The 14,413-nt window shown below is 40.3% G+C and overlaps 1 protein-coding gene across 1 annotated transcript in view; it reads left to right on the top strand.

Moving 5' to 3' along the window:
• DCHS2 (dachsous cadherin-related 2) overlaps positions 1-14,413 on the top strand; it is a 261,399-nt gene that overhangs the window by 225,970 nt on the left and 21,016 nt on the right. The window contains exons 14-15 of the mRNA XM_044224647.1: positions 1,655-1,768; positions 11,792-12,003. Of these exons, the coding sequence (XP_044080582.1) occupies positions 1,655-1,768; positions 11,792-12,003 (326 nt within the window). The remainder of the gene's footprint in view (positions 1-1,654; positions 1,769-11,791; positions 12,004-14,413) is intronic.

Genomic DNA, 14,413 nt, shown 5'->3' with positions numbered 1-14,413 from the left:
TTGAAGAGCCCTCTCCTTTCCCATCTCCCACTTAGTACAACATGCTATCTTGGCCAACAGATGACATCCTGCCAGGGAGTGTGAAAGTAAGAGGAGAAGCGGGGGACACTGCCAGAGTGGGCATCCAAATTAGATGCTGTAAGTTATAGGCCAAAGATAAGACAATTAGGACCAGTAAAGAACTATGAAAAAGTTTCCCAGAAGTTGAGGGTAAATAAAGAACAAGAACCAAAGAACAAAGATGAATCTTAAAAAAGAGTGAAAATGACCAACAAACACATGAAAAGATTCACAACATCATCAGACATCAGGGAAATTAAAATTAAAACCACAGTGAGATAACTACCACACATTCACTAGAGTGACCAATATTAAAAAGACTGACAATACCAGGGAATATGGAGCAGCCAGAATTCTCATGTGTTGCTAGCAGGAATGTAACATGGCATAGCCGCACTTTGGAAAATAGCTTGGCAGTTTTTTATAAAGTTAAACACACACTCACACTAGGTGTTTCCCCAACAGGAATGAAAACATGTGTCCACACAAACACTATTACATGGATGCCCATAGCAGCTTTATTCATAATAGCTCCAAACTGAAAACAATCCAAATGTCCATCTGTGGAAAAGTGGATCAACACACTATGGTATGTCCATTCAGTAGAATACACTCTACAATAAAAATGTAATGTGCTCTTAAAACACAGAATAACACATGTTTGGATTCCTAAAAGACAACGCTGATCAAAAGAGAGATACTGTATAATTTTTATGTGTATAAAATTTTAGAGGCAAAACAAACAGAAAGTAAATCAGTAATTGCCCAGGACCAGAAGTAAGAGAAAACTGATTGCAAAAAGTCAAGAAGGAATTTTTTGGAGTGATGGAAATATTCTACATCTTGATTCTGATGTTGGTTAAACAGGTGTATATAGCTGTTAAAACTGTATACATATATAACTGTATGCTTAAAACATGTGTGTATTATTGTATGTAAATATTACTTCAATAAAGTTGATTAAATAAAAAAATAATTTAAAAGGACAAGCAGTTAAAGGAGGAGGACAAATGGGAACCAGGATACAAAGTAAAACAGAGGTGAACAGCAAATGGCATGAGACGAGGACAACAAAAGTGCTAACTTGAGGCCGGAATGGATTCTTGAGAACCTTCCAGAGAAATCCCAGCTCTCATCACACCAATTATGTCATTGCGTCTATCAGTGCTTGCTAATTCTTCTTTCATGCTGGTAATCAGTTTGTTCCCTATAACTTGAAATGTTATGTTTGCCTTCCCCCCATAAAAGTGTGTTTTCTATCACATTACATTGGGTTTTTTTCTTCCAGGGAACTTAGCAACATCTGAAATCTACTTCGATTATGTATTTGCTTAATGGTTTATTATCTGTCTGCTTCCTTTAGTTAATAATCACTGTAAGATAGAGATCTTTCCTAACTTATTTGTCACTCTGTCTCCTGTACTTAGCATGGGATCTCGCTTATTGAAGACACTCAATGACTAATTACTGAATGAATGAACAAATGAAAATGTAGAAGCCAAATAATAAATACCCAGTGTTTGCTCTTGTTTTTCCCTGAAATTTTCTTTTCCTAAAGTTCTTTCTTTCTTTTTTTTTTAACTAATTTTTACAGGTACTTCTATTGTGACTGTGAAAGCTGTTGCTCCTGACCCAATACAAGACAGCATTAAATATTCCATTTTTAGTGGAAATGAAGATGGAGTTTTTTCTCTGTGCTCCAACTCAGGTGATCCTTTTCTCTCCTGTAATAGCTTTTTTTCCTGCTCCATTTAATGTTATTAGTAAGAAATACTTCTGCAAAGGAAACTCAAAATTTGAAAGATAGAAAAATTAGAGGTAAGTAATTTAAAAGGTAAAGAAGAAACAATTTTTTATGGTAGCTGTGGAGAAAGTGTGGGAAATTAAGACTACTTATTTGTTTACATGTATTTGCTAAGAATCCTGTTCTTCACATTTCCAAATTAGGCAGTCCCTAGCCTACCCCAAAATTTTTGAAGATAAACTGATTTCTACTTATAATTTACTCATCTATTTGGGAAAATGGGAGATATAGGAGGGAGACCATCAATACTGAGTTTGAATTGAAAATAACCACACATGTCTAGCCATAGGGCATTTTCATCACGAGATTTTTCTAATTCGCCACTGAATGTCAACAATGCAACAAAAAAGGACAGCTGGAGAAGTTTCTATGTGGTGGTAAAGAAATTACTTCCAAATACAGCATGTATTAAATTTAACTTTAATAAGACCATTATTGTGTTTTAAATGAATACCAATTGATTATTTGAAACATACTTTTTTGACTAACAACTATGTAGTAGATACATATCTACTGTTGCATTGTCAAACCTCAAGAAGAATGTTTTTAATAATTTCTGTATTACCATACAACTGCCTTATGTAATCCGTACTACATGCACATGGGAAAAATTGAGAGGGACTTGTTTCTTAAGCAAAGGCTGCCTCATCCTGGGTAGTGTTATGACTCTTTGTCCGTGCCATCTTTGGTCGACAGCCTTTCTGAGGTAGCCTGCTAGCTCTTCATCTCTTTGCCCCATAATTTGGTTAGAGGGTGGCACTGGAAGCTTGTTGACAAGAGAGCCATTTGTGAACATCACCCAGTCTTAAGCTTCTAACAGTCTACCTGTCTGAAGGTCCTGGGAAAGGAAATGAGATTAGAACATTTAGAAAGAAGGAGAGTAGCAGAGTTTGTACAATTTTCCAGGCTATGCCCATCCTTCTGCCACCTCACCCTTAACTCGGCCTAGGCGTGGTCTTATTTTTTCTGGAGTGTCTAATGAAAATTCAGATAAAATATGCCCAGGGTTAGTCCAAAGAGACTCTCCACTTTACAATTAAATATTTATTTATGTTATTTATTTCACAAGTTTGTTGTGAAACAGCTGCAAGATGATATGCTAAAATGTAGAAAACTGTTTAATGGACATGTAGGTGCCATCCACCTCCAGAGATGAGACATTACTAGAACCTCAGGAATTCCCTGTGTATCCTTCCCCATCATGTCTCTCTTCTTTGACCCAAGGCAATCCATAACCAGTCATGTGAATTTGGCTTTGATTGCTGCCTTTCTTTCTTGATAATTTTCCACTGTGTCTGAATCTCTAAATGATGTGTTTAGTCCTTTTACCTTACCTTTTACCTTTTACTTAAAGATCATGATAGAATCCTGCTAATGTCCTCTCGTCTATGACTTGATTCTTTTGCTCAACACTTTGACTGTGGTTTGTAGTTCCTAAACCTAGGCACACATTAAAGAGGAATACAAAGAAGGTACGTACCTGCTGCTGAGGTTATAAACCAGAACACAGTCATTATCATCCACTTGGAGCCCTTTTCTGATTGCTTCCTTTCTGTCCACTGCTGCAGGCTGACTCCTATCCCCACTTCCAGGGATAATCATTCCCTTGTGACTTATCATAAATGCATTTCTATACAATAAAACTGTTTAATTTGGTTTATTTCTGAATTTTATGTAAATGGATTCATCATCTGTGTTATTTTATTGGGATTCAATTCTTTTTATTCAAAATTAGAATCTTTCATATTAATGCATGCAGATGGGTCTCTTTCATTTTCAGTTCTTTATGGCCTTCTGTTTTAAGTCTGTGTCACAACTTATTTATCCATTCCACCATTGATGGACAGTGAGGTTTTCCTGTCTGGGGATATAATAACAAGTGCTATGAGGAACAACCTCATACGTGTCTTCTGGTGCATATGTGAGGAGTTCTCCAGGCCCCAGAGTCTAGGCTGGGCGTATACATCAGAGGATACATATGCTCAGCATTACAGATAGTGCCAAATTGTTTTATGAAGTGGTTTGTCCCACTTTACATTCCACCAGCCCTGAATGAGAGCTATCAAGGTTGTTTATGCTCTATTTTCTATTGCCAATCTGGTGGGTGTGAAATGGTATCTCGCTGTGGTTGTAATTTGCATTTCTTTATTACTAATGAACGTGAGTATTTTTTTCACAGTGTATTGGCCATTCTTGTTTTCTCCTATGTGAAATGCATATTGATACACTTTGTCTATTTTTTCTGTGTTGTGTTTCTCTTTCTGAAGTGTAAGGATTTTTAATATATTTCACTAGCATTTCTCCTTTGTCTGTTTCTTGTTGCAAATATTGTTTAGTTTGTGACTTGTCTTTCACTCTTTTACTGGTACATTTTTATTTTGAGGGGTTAGAATTAATCAGTGTTTTACTTTATGATTTTCCCATCTTGTAAGTGAAGAAACTCTTCACTCTGAGATCAAGAAAATACTGTTACATTGTTTTTTTAAAGTTTTAATAGTTTTCCTTTGTTTCACGTTTACATCTATAGTGAATCTAGAATTTATTTTCCTCTTTTAGATGAGTAAAACATTCTCTTTTTCTTCTTCTTTTCCTTTTTTTTTTTTTTAGGAAGATTACCAGTAATTCCAGTGGCAATAAGCTTCACCTGTGACTTGAAATACCCCCGCTGTCATATGTTGTTTCCATAACTCTACAGGATCCTTGACTCCTTTGCATTCACCTCTTTGTCTATACACACATCAATACCACACTTCTTCAATCACAGAGACTTTATAATCAGTTTTCATACCGAGGAAGCAGCCCATTCTCATATTCTTCATGAGTATATTAGCTGTTATTGACTCCTTGCACTAATATGAATCATTGAATCCACTTGCCATGTTTTCACACACACATGCACACACATAAGCACACACACATATGCACATACATACGTACATACACACACACGTGCACGCGCACACGCACACGCACATGCCTATTGGGATTTTTTTCCCAAGGAAAGGAGATTTATTCATAAGTCTTTGGGTGATATAAGAGCTATTCACACCTTGCATGCATGAAAACAAGCTAATCATGACATGCACATCTGATTTCAGGTGAAACCTCACTCTAATTAGCAAAGAAAATGTCCAAAACAATTGCATGGCCTCAATCTAGAATTTAAGTAATTAAGTCCTCAGGCCAAATTATCATCCTCACAAAGCCCTGTATAGCAGTGCATTGTAACTAATAATCATCTACAAAACTCTTCTTTTCTGTTTAACTGTGGTAAGAACATTTCACATGAGATCTACACTCTCAGCAAAATTAGAGGTGTGTACAGTACAGTACTGCCAACTCTAGACACAGTGTTGTCCAGCAGATTTCTAGAACTTAGGCATCTTGCCTAACTGAAAGTTCACACCCACTGAACAGCACCTCCATTGGCATCGCCCCTCCCCCATGGCACCTGGCAACCACCATTCTATTCTCTGCCTCTAGGAGTTTGACTGTTTTAGATACATCATGTAAGTGGAAGCGTGCCACATTTATGTTTCTGTGACTGGCTTATTCCACTCAACTTACTGTCCTCAGGGTTCATCTATGTTTTCACGTATGGTGGGATTTTCTCTGCGGAGACTGAATAATTTCCCATTGTATGCAGACATGACACTTTGTCTATTTATCCATCAACAGACATTTAGGTTACTAGAATTTTTTGTTAGAATTGTATTAATTCTAAATATCAGTCCAGGGAAAGCCTGTATCTTTATAGTATTGTCTTCTAATTCAGGATGATATAGAAAATCACATTCATTGTTTCCTTAAGTATATTTTAATAATGTTTTAATTTTTTAATAGCCGGTTTGCACAGTTTTTGTTAGATGTGGTCTAAATCCTTTACACTTTTTCTTGCTAAAGTAAGGGAAAAAATGCTTTTTCTGACAGTGCTATTAACTAGACTTGAGATTGGCTTTTATAGTTTGATTTCATATCTGCAAACCTATAAACTCCTATTGATTCTAATAGTTTTCTGAGCATTCAGCATATATGATCATTACCTAAAGATGACCATTTTCCCCTGTGTTTGCTGCAATTGTATAGCTATTTATCTTCTTTTAGTGGTTAGCCTAGCTATTTTAACATGTATCATTGAAGTCTAACCTTAATCAATAGCCTGTGCCTGAATAATACATGAGACTTAGAATTCTATATCTCCAGATATCCCGTTTTCAACCTATTTTTTAAAGATTTATTTATTTATTTATTTGACACAGAGAGAGAGAGAGAGAGAGAGAGAGAGGTCACAAGTAGGCAGAGAGGCAGGCGGGGGGCAGGGAAGCAGACTCCCTACTGAGCAAAGAGCCTGACACAGGGCTCGATCCCAGGACCCTGAGATCATGACCTGAGCCGGAGGCAGTGGCTTGACTCACTGAGCTACCCAGGTGCCCCCTTTTTTCAATTTATAAGCTCTGGTGGGCCACAGTTGTATTTCTTTTCAACTAGACATTACTAATGTTTTTAAATAGATTTCTGTGCTTCCTTGCTAACTGTTCTTACATATTAGATTTGCCTCTGTGTCATTTTCCTTCTACCTGAGGTATATCCTGTAGTGAGGGTCTATTGTAGTAAAACTTGCTCAGGATTTGATTGTCTAAAAATGACTTTATTTAGTTCTTGTTTGTAAAAAATATGTTTGCTGGTCTTAGAATTCTAAGTTTACAGTTTTTCCTCCCATCATATTTAAGGTATTATCCCACTGCTTTCTGGTTTCCAACTGTTGCATTAAGCAGTCAGCTGCCTTCAACTCAGGTCATGGTCCCGGTGTCCTGGGATCAAGTCCCACATCAGGCTCCCTGCTGGAGGGAAACCTGCTTCTCCCTCTCCCACTCCCCATGCTCGTGTTCCATCTCTCACTGTGTGTCTCTCTGTCAAATAAATAGAATCTTTTTTTTTTTTAAGGAAGTTAGCTGTTGATCTAAATACCATTTATTTGTATCGTTTTCGCAATTCTACTTACACAGGTATTGAACCAGACACTCTTTCCTACATCTCTTTTGCGTATTTTTCATCTCCTTGTCCCATTCTCGTCAATCTAGGAAAAAATATTTTTTATTTCCAGAAGTCCTCTTTGGTTCTTTGTCAACAATTCTTGGTCTTTTGAAAAATAATAATCTTTTTTAAAAAGTTGAGGTACAGTTGACACACAATGTTACATTAGTTTCAGGTGTTAACATAGTGATTCAACAAGTTTATGTGTTATCCTACTCTTACCACAAGTGTAGCAACCATCTGTCATTGCACAACTTTATTATAGCATCAGTGACTATATTCCCTATGTTGCACCTTTTAACCCCCTGATTTATTCATTCCATAACTAGATGCCTGTAAAAAAGTAAATTCTTCTTCCTTGCTCGTTTCTAAGCTTCCTTTTCATGCATTTAAACATATGCAATAATTACACATCCTCTGTCCAATAATCCAGCATTTTAAGTCTTTGAAGATTTATTCAGCTTTCCATAGGTTTGCCAGCTTTCATCCATGGGTGCCTTGCTTCTCTGTGATTTCCATGCTTGTTACTTATGAGCTGCTCATTGTCCTTAAAACTTTTTTGCTGAGCGCTCTTTGAAGACTGGGTTGAATTTGTGCCCTTTAGAGAGGATTTGTTTTCCTTCTGCAGATCACCTGGGTATATCATCAAGCAAAGACTAGCCTAAATGTAATAACCGAGAGTTTTAAAAACATATAGCTGTGGTAGTATGGATACCATAAATTCAGGCTTAAGTTAATGAATTCAGAGCAGTGGTTTTTTTCCCTTCCAACCAACACCAAGGTCAAGAAAAGCAGGTTTCTGTGCATCCATTTTGAACTTGTTTTTTAAATATTGATTACTCATTTGGAACATATGTAGTCTTTGGGTTCATAGCTTTGTTCTGGTTTTCCTACTAGACTCTTCAAACTTTTGTGGGTTCAGGCTTCTTCCCTTGTTTCTCATGCTCTACGCAGCTCTATGCTCTATGCTCTCTTGCTCTATGCAGCTATCTCAAGGAAGAAGTTTGTGTTAGAGACCCTTGGAACAAAAGTGAGCTTTTAGTGCTTGCTTACCTCCCTGGATTACTGTTTTCAGTTCTTTTAGGTTCTCTGAGGATTCCTTACTAGTATACCAACTCAATCATGCATTTCAACACACACATAATTTATCAAGAATTTTAGTTGTTTTTGTTATGAGGTTTTCCATACCACTGTCAAGAAACCTTTTTTTTTTCCAGTTTATTTATTTTCAGAAAAACAGTATTCATTATTTTTTCACCACACCCAGTGCTCCATGCAAGCCGTGCCCTCTATAATACCCACCACCTGGTACCCCAACCTCCCACCCCCCCGCCACTTCAAACCCCTCAGACTGTTTTTCAGAGTCCATAGTCTCTCATGGTTCACCTCCCCTTCCAATTTACCCAAATTCCCTACTCCTCTCTAACGCCCCTTGTCCTCCATGCTATTTGTTATGCTCCACAAATAAGTGAAACCATATGATAATTGACTCTCTCTGCTTGACTTATTTCACTCAGCATAATCTCTTCCAGTCCCGTCCATGTTGCTACAAAAGTTGGGTATTCATCCTTTCTGATGGAGGCATAATACTCCATAGTGTATATGGACCACATCTTCCTAACATAAGTTTTATGAGTATATGTATTTTAAGCCATATACCAGTTAAAACGGAAAACTGGTGTGTATGATAAATCAACAAAGATCTTTAAGGTTGTGGTTCCTCTTCTTCAGGGTAAAAATGTGAGAACGCCATTTTATTAGTTACTGAATAAGTAAGTTCTGATAAAAAGGATCTCTGAGGAGAACCACATTTTCTGCCCATTTGTGCCAATGTTTGCTCTGTCCCACAGTCCCAAACCAAAGGTTTACTTTTGTGTTCAAACACCTTGTCACATCAGCCTAAAAGAATCTACTACTCACTGCCTACACCAGCAAGAATGTTGGAGTTTTTCTTGTATTGTATAAGTAGATCACAAATGGTAGCATTCATCCCATGAATTTGGTAGGTTGACATAAAACAAAAATGATTGAACTTGCCATGTGTCAAGGAAGTGGTTTTAGCAGGAGATAGTTTCGAAATTTTGGATAACATAAATATTTATCCCATTCTGCTTTGGGTATATTTCTATGCATGTGTTGAGTTTGTATTGGATTGAAATTACCTGATTATGCTACCAAGCAGTTGAGCATTTGAAGATCTTAAACTCATTTCAATGTGTATTTTGTTACTAGAGCAAAAGCTACATCTGTACAGATATAAGAAAGAAAAGAGCACTGCACCTTCATTCAGTTATTCTAGAACTGGTGTGCTAATGCGTAAGAACGATAATGAAGTCGGTGCCCACGAGGCTTGTCCTGGAAGGAAAACGTGGACTTCTGCCCAGATAGAGAGCCCAGTAGTTCTTGCACTCACCGGTGACAGTAAATCCTTGATATCGCTGAGAAAAAACATGCGTAGATCATCCCTGGCGAATGTGGGTCTGGTCGGTGTGCCAACCTTGAGTCATCTCACAGACGGCTTATTGTCTTTCCTACTTACACAACTTTCTCAGCATATGCCAATTATTATGCCAAAAATAAAATCCAAACAAGGAAAGCATTAAAACTGCAGAGCCATTCCAAGTGCAGAATTCCAATTATCAAAGCCTAAACACAAGACTTTTATTAAAAAATCCACTTTGATCTGCACTGTAATTGGCACACTTTCTACTAAGTGACACTGGCAATTTACGGTTGTGTTTCTAGGTTGTTCTTCTTTGGCTAGTAGTAACAGAACATGATATCAAGCGGAGCACTCTGGTTGGTGGAGACAGAATGCTGGATGAGAGCTTTGACCTACCTCAGGCTGGGGCTCCTCTGCCATTTGAGGGTGCTGGCTTAGTCCTTGTTTCACAGAGGTTTCTGGAGACCAACTTGTTTCAGTACCAGTTCATCAAAATGCATCTCAAAGATTTTTCGGGCTACCAGTGGTCGTATCTATGCTAAATTTTCTGCCAGGGGTGTCAGTCACTTCAGTCTGTGGCCCGTAAAAATAACCTGGGTTTCTGGATTGATAACTGATGACAATAAGTGAAAGTGAGCTTATGGAAATTTTACATTTTGCAGTGTAATGAGTTCCTTATATAGAATACATTTAGTTTTTCTTAATAACAGAAGAGAAGCTATAAAAATCTCCCCCAAACCCTCAGTACTGAAGTTAGAACACTAGGGCAGTGCATGATTTCCATTAACATCCAGGTGAGTACACAGGAGCCTGACGTTTTCTTGGATCGGAGTGGTGGTCTGAGAAAACTGGTTCAGATAGAACAGTAAGAACTGTAGCTTCCAGGCCATATTTCCACAAACAGTACAGGTTCTTTCGCTGGAAGATCAAACTTTGATTAACAACATGGCTGTTAAAATGTTTTCTTTCTAAACGCAGAGCTTTTGTAGATATTAAATCCATACATGATGGTGGAAGGGCTGAGAAACATGGGTAGGACCCTGGAATCTATATCGTGTTCTCGCAGAGGAACACTCTAAATATGCACTAGAGTACTTGTCCCACAAGCCTACAAAGTCATTATTAATATCCCCATTTTCCAGAAGAGGAGGCTCAGCTCCATAGAACCTGAATGACTTACCTGGGTAACATTTGTCCTGGAGGCAGAGCCAAGTAATTTACCTAAACTGAGGGGCCAGGGCTAGGATTTTTACTTGATTTCAGGTGTCTCAAACTCCCAACCAGTGTTCATTCAGTGAATCTCTATTTGATGGAATTTCTGACAGTGAGAGTGACATACATAATAAAATAATAATAGTAAATTCAGCAAGAAATTTGTCAGTAAAAGGGAGAACAAAAAGAACAGAAAGTCGAGAAGGAAATTAAGTCAGGGGAGGAATTTTCTTAATTTGGGGGAGAAACTCTTGCAAGGCATAAACCCCAACAGTCAGTTTCTCTAACCTGTTTATAATTCGTATATGAGGGTGTAACATATATGAACAGATGCCTTCTGTAGGCCAGCCCCTGAGCTAGGCACTGGGGATGTGCGAGTTGGTTTAAGAGATAGGAACCCATCCTCACCTTGTCAGCTTCTAACCCAAGAGGAAGAGCCAGTCTGAAACAGGTGAGCACAGTGCATGCTGGTGCTCTGTGGCTCTCTTATGGGCTGACCATAGTGACTGCTCCGGAAAGATCCCAGAAGTAGGGACCCTGTCAGGCAGATAGAAAAGCATGCGTGGCAACTCTGACATGAGCTTCTGAGAAATAGAACATTCCTGAGTGTTCTGAGCACAGCAGAGAGCAACGTGCGGAACGGCTGGAATGAGGCTCCTGAGGCAGGAGAGGCCCAGGCACGTCAGATCTATGGAGGTTAAAAAACACCGAACTTCGTCATAATCACTGTGGAAAGCCGTGGAAAGGGTTTCTGCGGGACAGTGACAAGTGTCCATTTTTATGATTCAGTTCAGAATGGGAACTGGATGACTAGGGAGACCAGAAGAGTGATGCCATGGGACCCTCCATGCAGGGGACAAGGTGGGAAAAGCCAGTGGCTCGGAGCAGGGCAGCAGCAGCAAACATGGAGGGCGGAAACAAGAGATGTTTGAAAGGTCGACTTTGCAGACGTGGGGATGGACTAAATGTGTAGAGAGGAGGGTGATTTCAGAGACAGCTCCCACATTTCAGTTATTTTATAGTTTCTTTCCTCCTACATGCTGAACCTTGCAAATACCCCCACATTCTCAACTTTTCTCTTAATGAGCCCAGTTGGGAGGGAAGGGCGGCCAGAGACTTTGAGGGACAGGTGAGCACGGGAGCGTAGCAGTGAAAAGTGATTTGGAGCTTGTTAAACAATGAGTACAGCATCGTTTTATCTTTTTTTTTTTTTTTTTCCTCCCTCGGAATCAAAATAGGAGAACTCACTGTGAAACAACCCAAGTTTCTCGATTTTGAAGTCAGACAAGAAGTACGGCTCATCATTTTAGCAGAAAGTAGGGGGCACAGAGCCTATAGCAAAGTAGCAGTCTTGATACAAGATGTGAACGATAACGTCCCCTGCTTTGCACAAAGCGTTTACAAAGTGTCCGTGTCTGAAGGCCAGCTCCACGATGCTCACATCATACAGGTAACAGAAATGAATTTTTGTGTATGTGTATGTGTGAGTGTATGGGAATTATCATCAGTCTGCATCCAAATTTCTAGAGTGTTTTTCTAGGAAGTAAATTAAATGTGTCTAGGACATGTAAATGTTTGGAGAACTGGATGAAACCTTTGTTCGAAGGAAGTCTGGAATTTCTGAGTTCACTCTTCCTCTCTTCATCCCGTGCTGTTAGTGCCCACCTGCTTTCTCTAGGGACTCTGCCCAGCACTACCAGGGAATCCACAGGGGCACAAAAATCAGCTCAGCCTATTGTAGGTACAACTTAGAGGGGAAGTCAGGAAAGTAAGCACAAAATTTAAATGCGTTATTAGTCATGTTAAATAGAAGTGCCCATTTAATGACATGAGGGAAAAAAGAGGAGACACAGACTCTTCCTGGAGGAAAAGCATAAAACTTCACAGAAGAACAGTATTTACACTTGGATATCGAGAGCGAGCAGGCACTAGCCCAATGGAGCTACAGCGGGACAAGCATGGATGGAGGTATGGACCCTTGGAAGAGCTCCCTGGGTTCAAAATGTGCAGATATTTCATGTGAAAGACATAGATCCACTGTTCCCGATCCTCACCCCTTCTCAGCAAAGAGGCCTAAGCCAGGAAAAAGAAGATCTGTTTTTAAGGCAGTCTTACTCAGGTTCTACGACCCACTCACCCTTGATAGCCTCTCTTACCTGCTTCGGGACTGGAACCCAGTTCTACCTTTCCCTTCACAGTTGAATTGCTGCTTTGTCCTCAAGAACCTGGGCATTAGGAAACATGCAACCTTGGGAATCTGCCCAGGAAATCCGTATAAAAACCCCTTCCTGCCCAACTCAGCAGCACACCAGAACATTCCCTCTGGCCTCTCTAACCCACCCCTGTGATCCTGTCCCTGATGACTACCCCAGTTCCTGTCTGGGTCAGTGGGGTCAGGGGGCCAGATGATATGTTAGAATACCTTTTGGACGAGACCCCCCACAATGCTCTACTGTGCGACTACCTCCACCTGCCTCTAGAGAGACACATCCTTTGACCTTCAGCCCAGTTCCAGATGCACAAGTTCCCCCCTGTTGGTGCCGAGTAGACCTGTGCAGTCTCGGCCATCTTGGAGTTTTGGTTCTGTGCCCCCCGCATAGTCCAGGATACCTAGGATTTCCTCTGCTGTCTTTGCAGACTCGGATTGTATGACAAGCCCCTAATTGCTCCAGTTGCCAGTCTGTTCCAGCAATGCTGTGCCTTGATTTTGGTTTCAGCTGCTATTGAGATGGGGAGGGCATTCACTTGCCCGATCTGTATCACTCTGCGCAGTGATACCTGTTTGGGCAGGGGCAGGTGTGTGTGTGTGGGGGGATGACAGGCATCCAGGGCCGCTGTGGGGCCTGCTTTGTGACAGAGGACTCCGGCACCCTGGCCTTGTGTGTTGCACCTCTTCATCGTTCATGCTCACCTGGATAGAGCTACAATGCTCCCAGTGGAACGCAAGATGCAGAAGACACCATTAAAACTCAGGTACAACAAATGGGCAGGAGCCTGGCCCACCAGTGCCTCAAATTAGGTCAGACTTCAAGAAGCCTGCGTCAGGGGCACATACAATGAACTTATTTCTTCACATTTTTAGATTATTTAATTTTTTTTCCTGGGAAACCAGAACTGCCATTTTCCCATGTTCTCATCAGATAACAGGAATGGGGAAGGTTCTGGAGTTCTAGCGCTTCTTTTAGGAACTTCCCATCCTCTGTCAGTGGCAGTCTTGCTGAGATTGTCAGTCAAGGTAGTGACGTGCCCTCTGTCCCCTGGCAGATGTCATCTGCCTCAGGCTCCTGTAGGCTTTCTCTCCCCAGGATCTGAGACTCAATGATAAGACACCAGCACAGAAGTGCATTAGAGCCAACTCATCTTGGTGGTCACAACTCAAAAGAAACTCTGCCCCTGGGTGGCCCAGGTCTGGCCTTCACCCAGACACTATCTTTCTGATACATCTTTCCTGGTTAAGTTAGCCATAGTGGCTATGTGCTGCTGGCACCCTAAAACCCCGACAGTCTACACCTCTTGGGAGACCTATTCTCAGTAACACTTTGAAGCATATGGCCCTGGGGGACATGATGGATTTTATTTTACCCAGATGCACATGAGTAGCTTTCCATAGTGACCTCAGAGGAACTGTGCCTTGCCGCCTTTCTTTACTAAGTAGCTGGTTTGTGTGCCCTTCTGATGAGGTCCACTCAGGATCCCCTGAGATCTGGCAACAACATGAGGGATAGATTGAGAGCAGAGGGCGTTCAAGGCAAACACCTATCAGGACATCAGTACAGTCATCCAGGAGAGAGATGAGGGGAAGGTGAGGTCAGGCCAAAGCTGAGGGCCACAAAGGATAAAAATAAGTAGAAAAATATTTT

Source organism: Neovison vison, chromosome 11 (assembly GCF_020171115.1).
Source record: "Neovison vison isolate M4711 chromosome 11, ASM_NN_V1, whole genome shotgun sequence".
NCBI classification, from domain to species: domain Eukaryota; kingdom Metazoa; phylum Chordata; class Mammalia; order Carnivora; family Mustelidae; genus Neogale; species Neogale vison.
The sequence above is the reverse complement of the archived record's forward strand: the minus strand, read 5'-3'. Positions and strand labels throughout refer to the sequence as shown.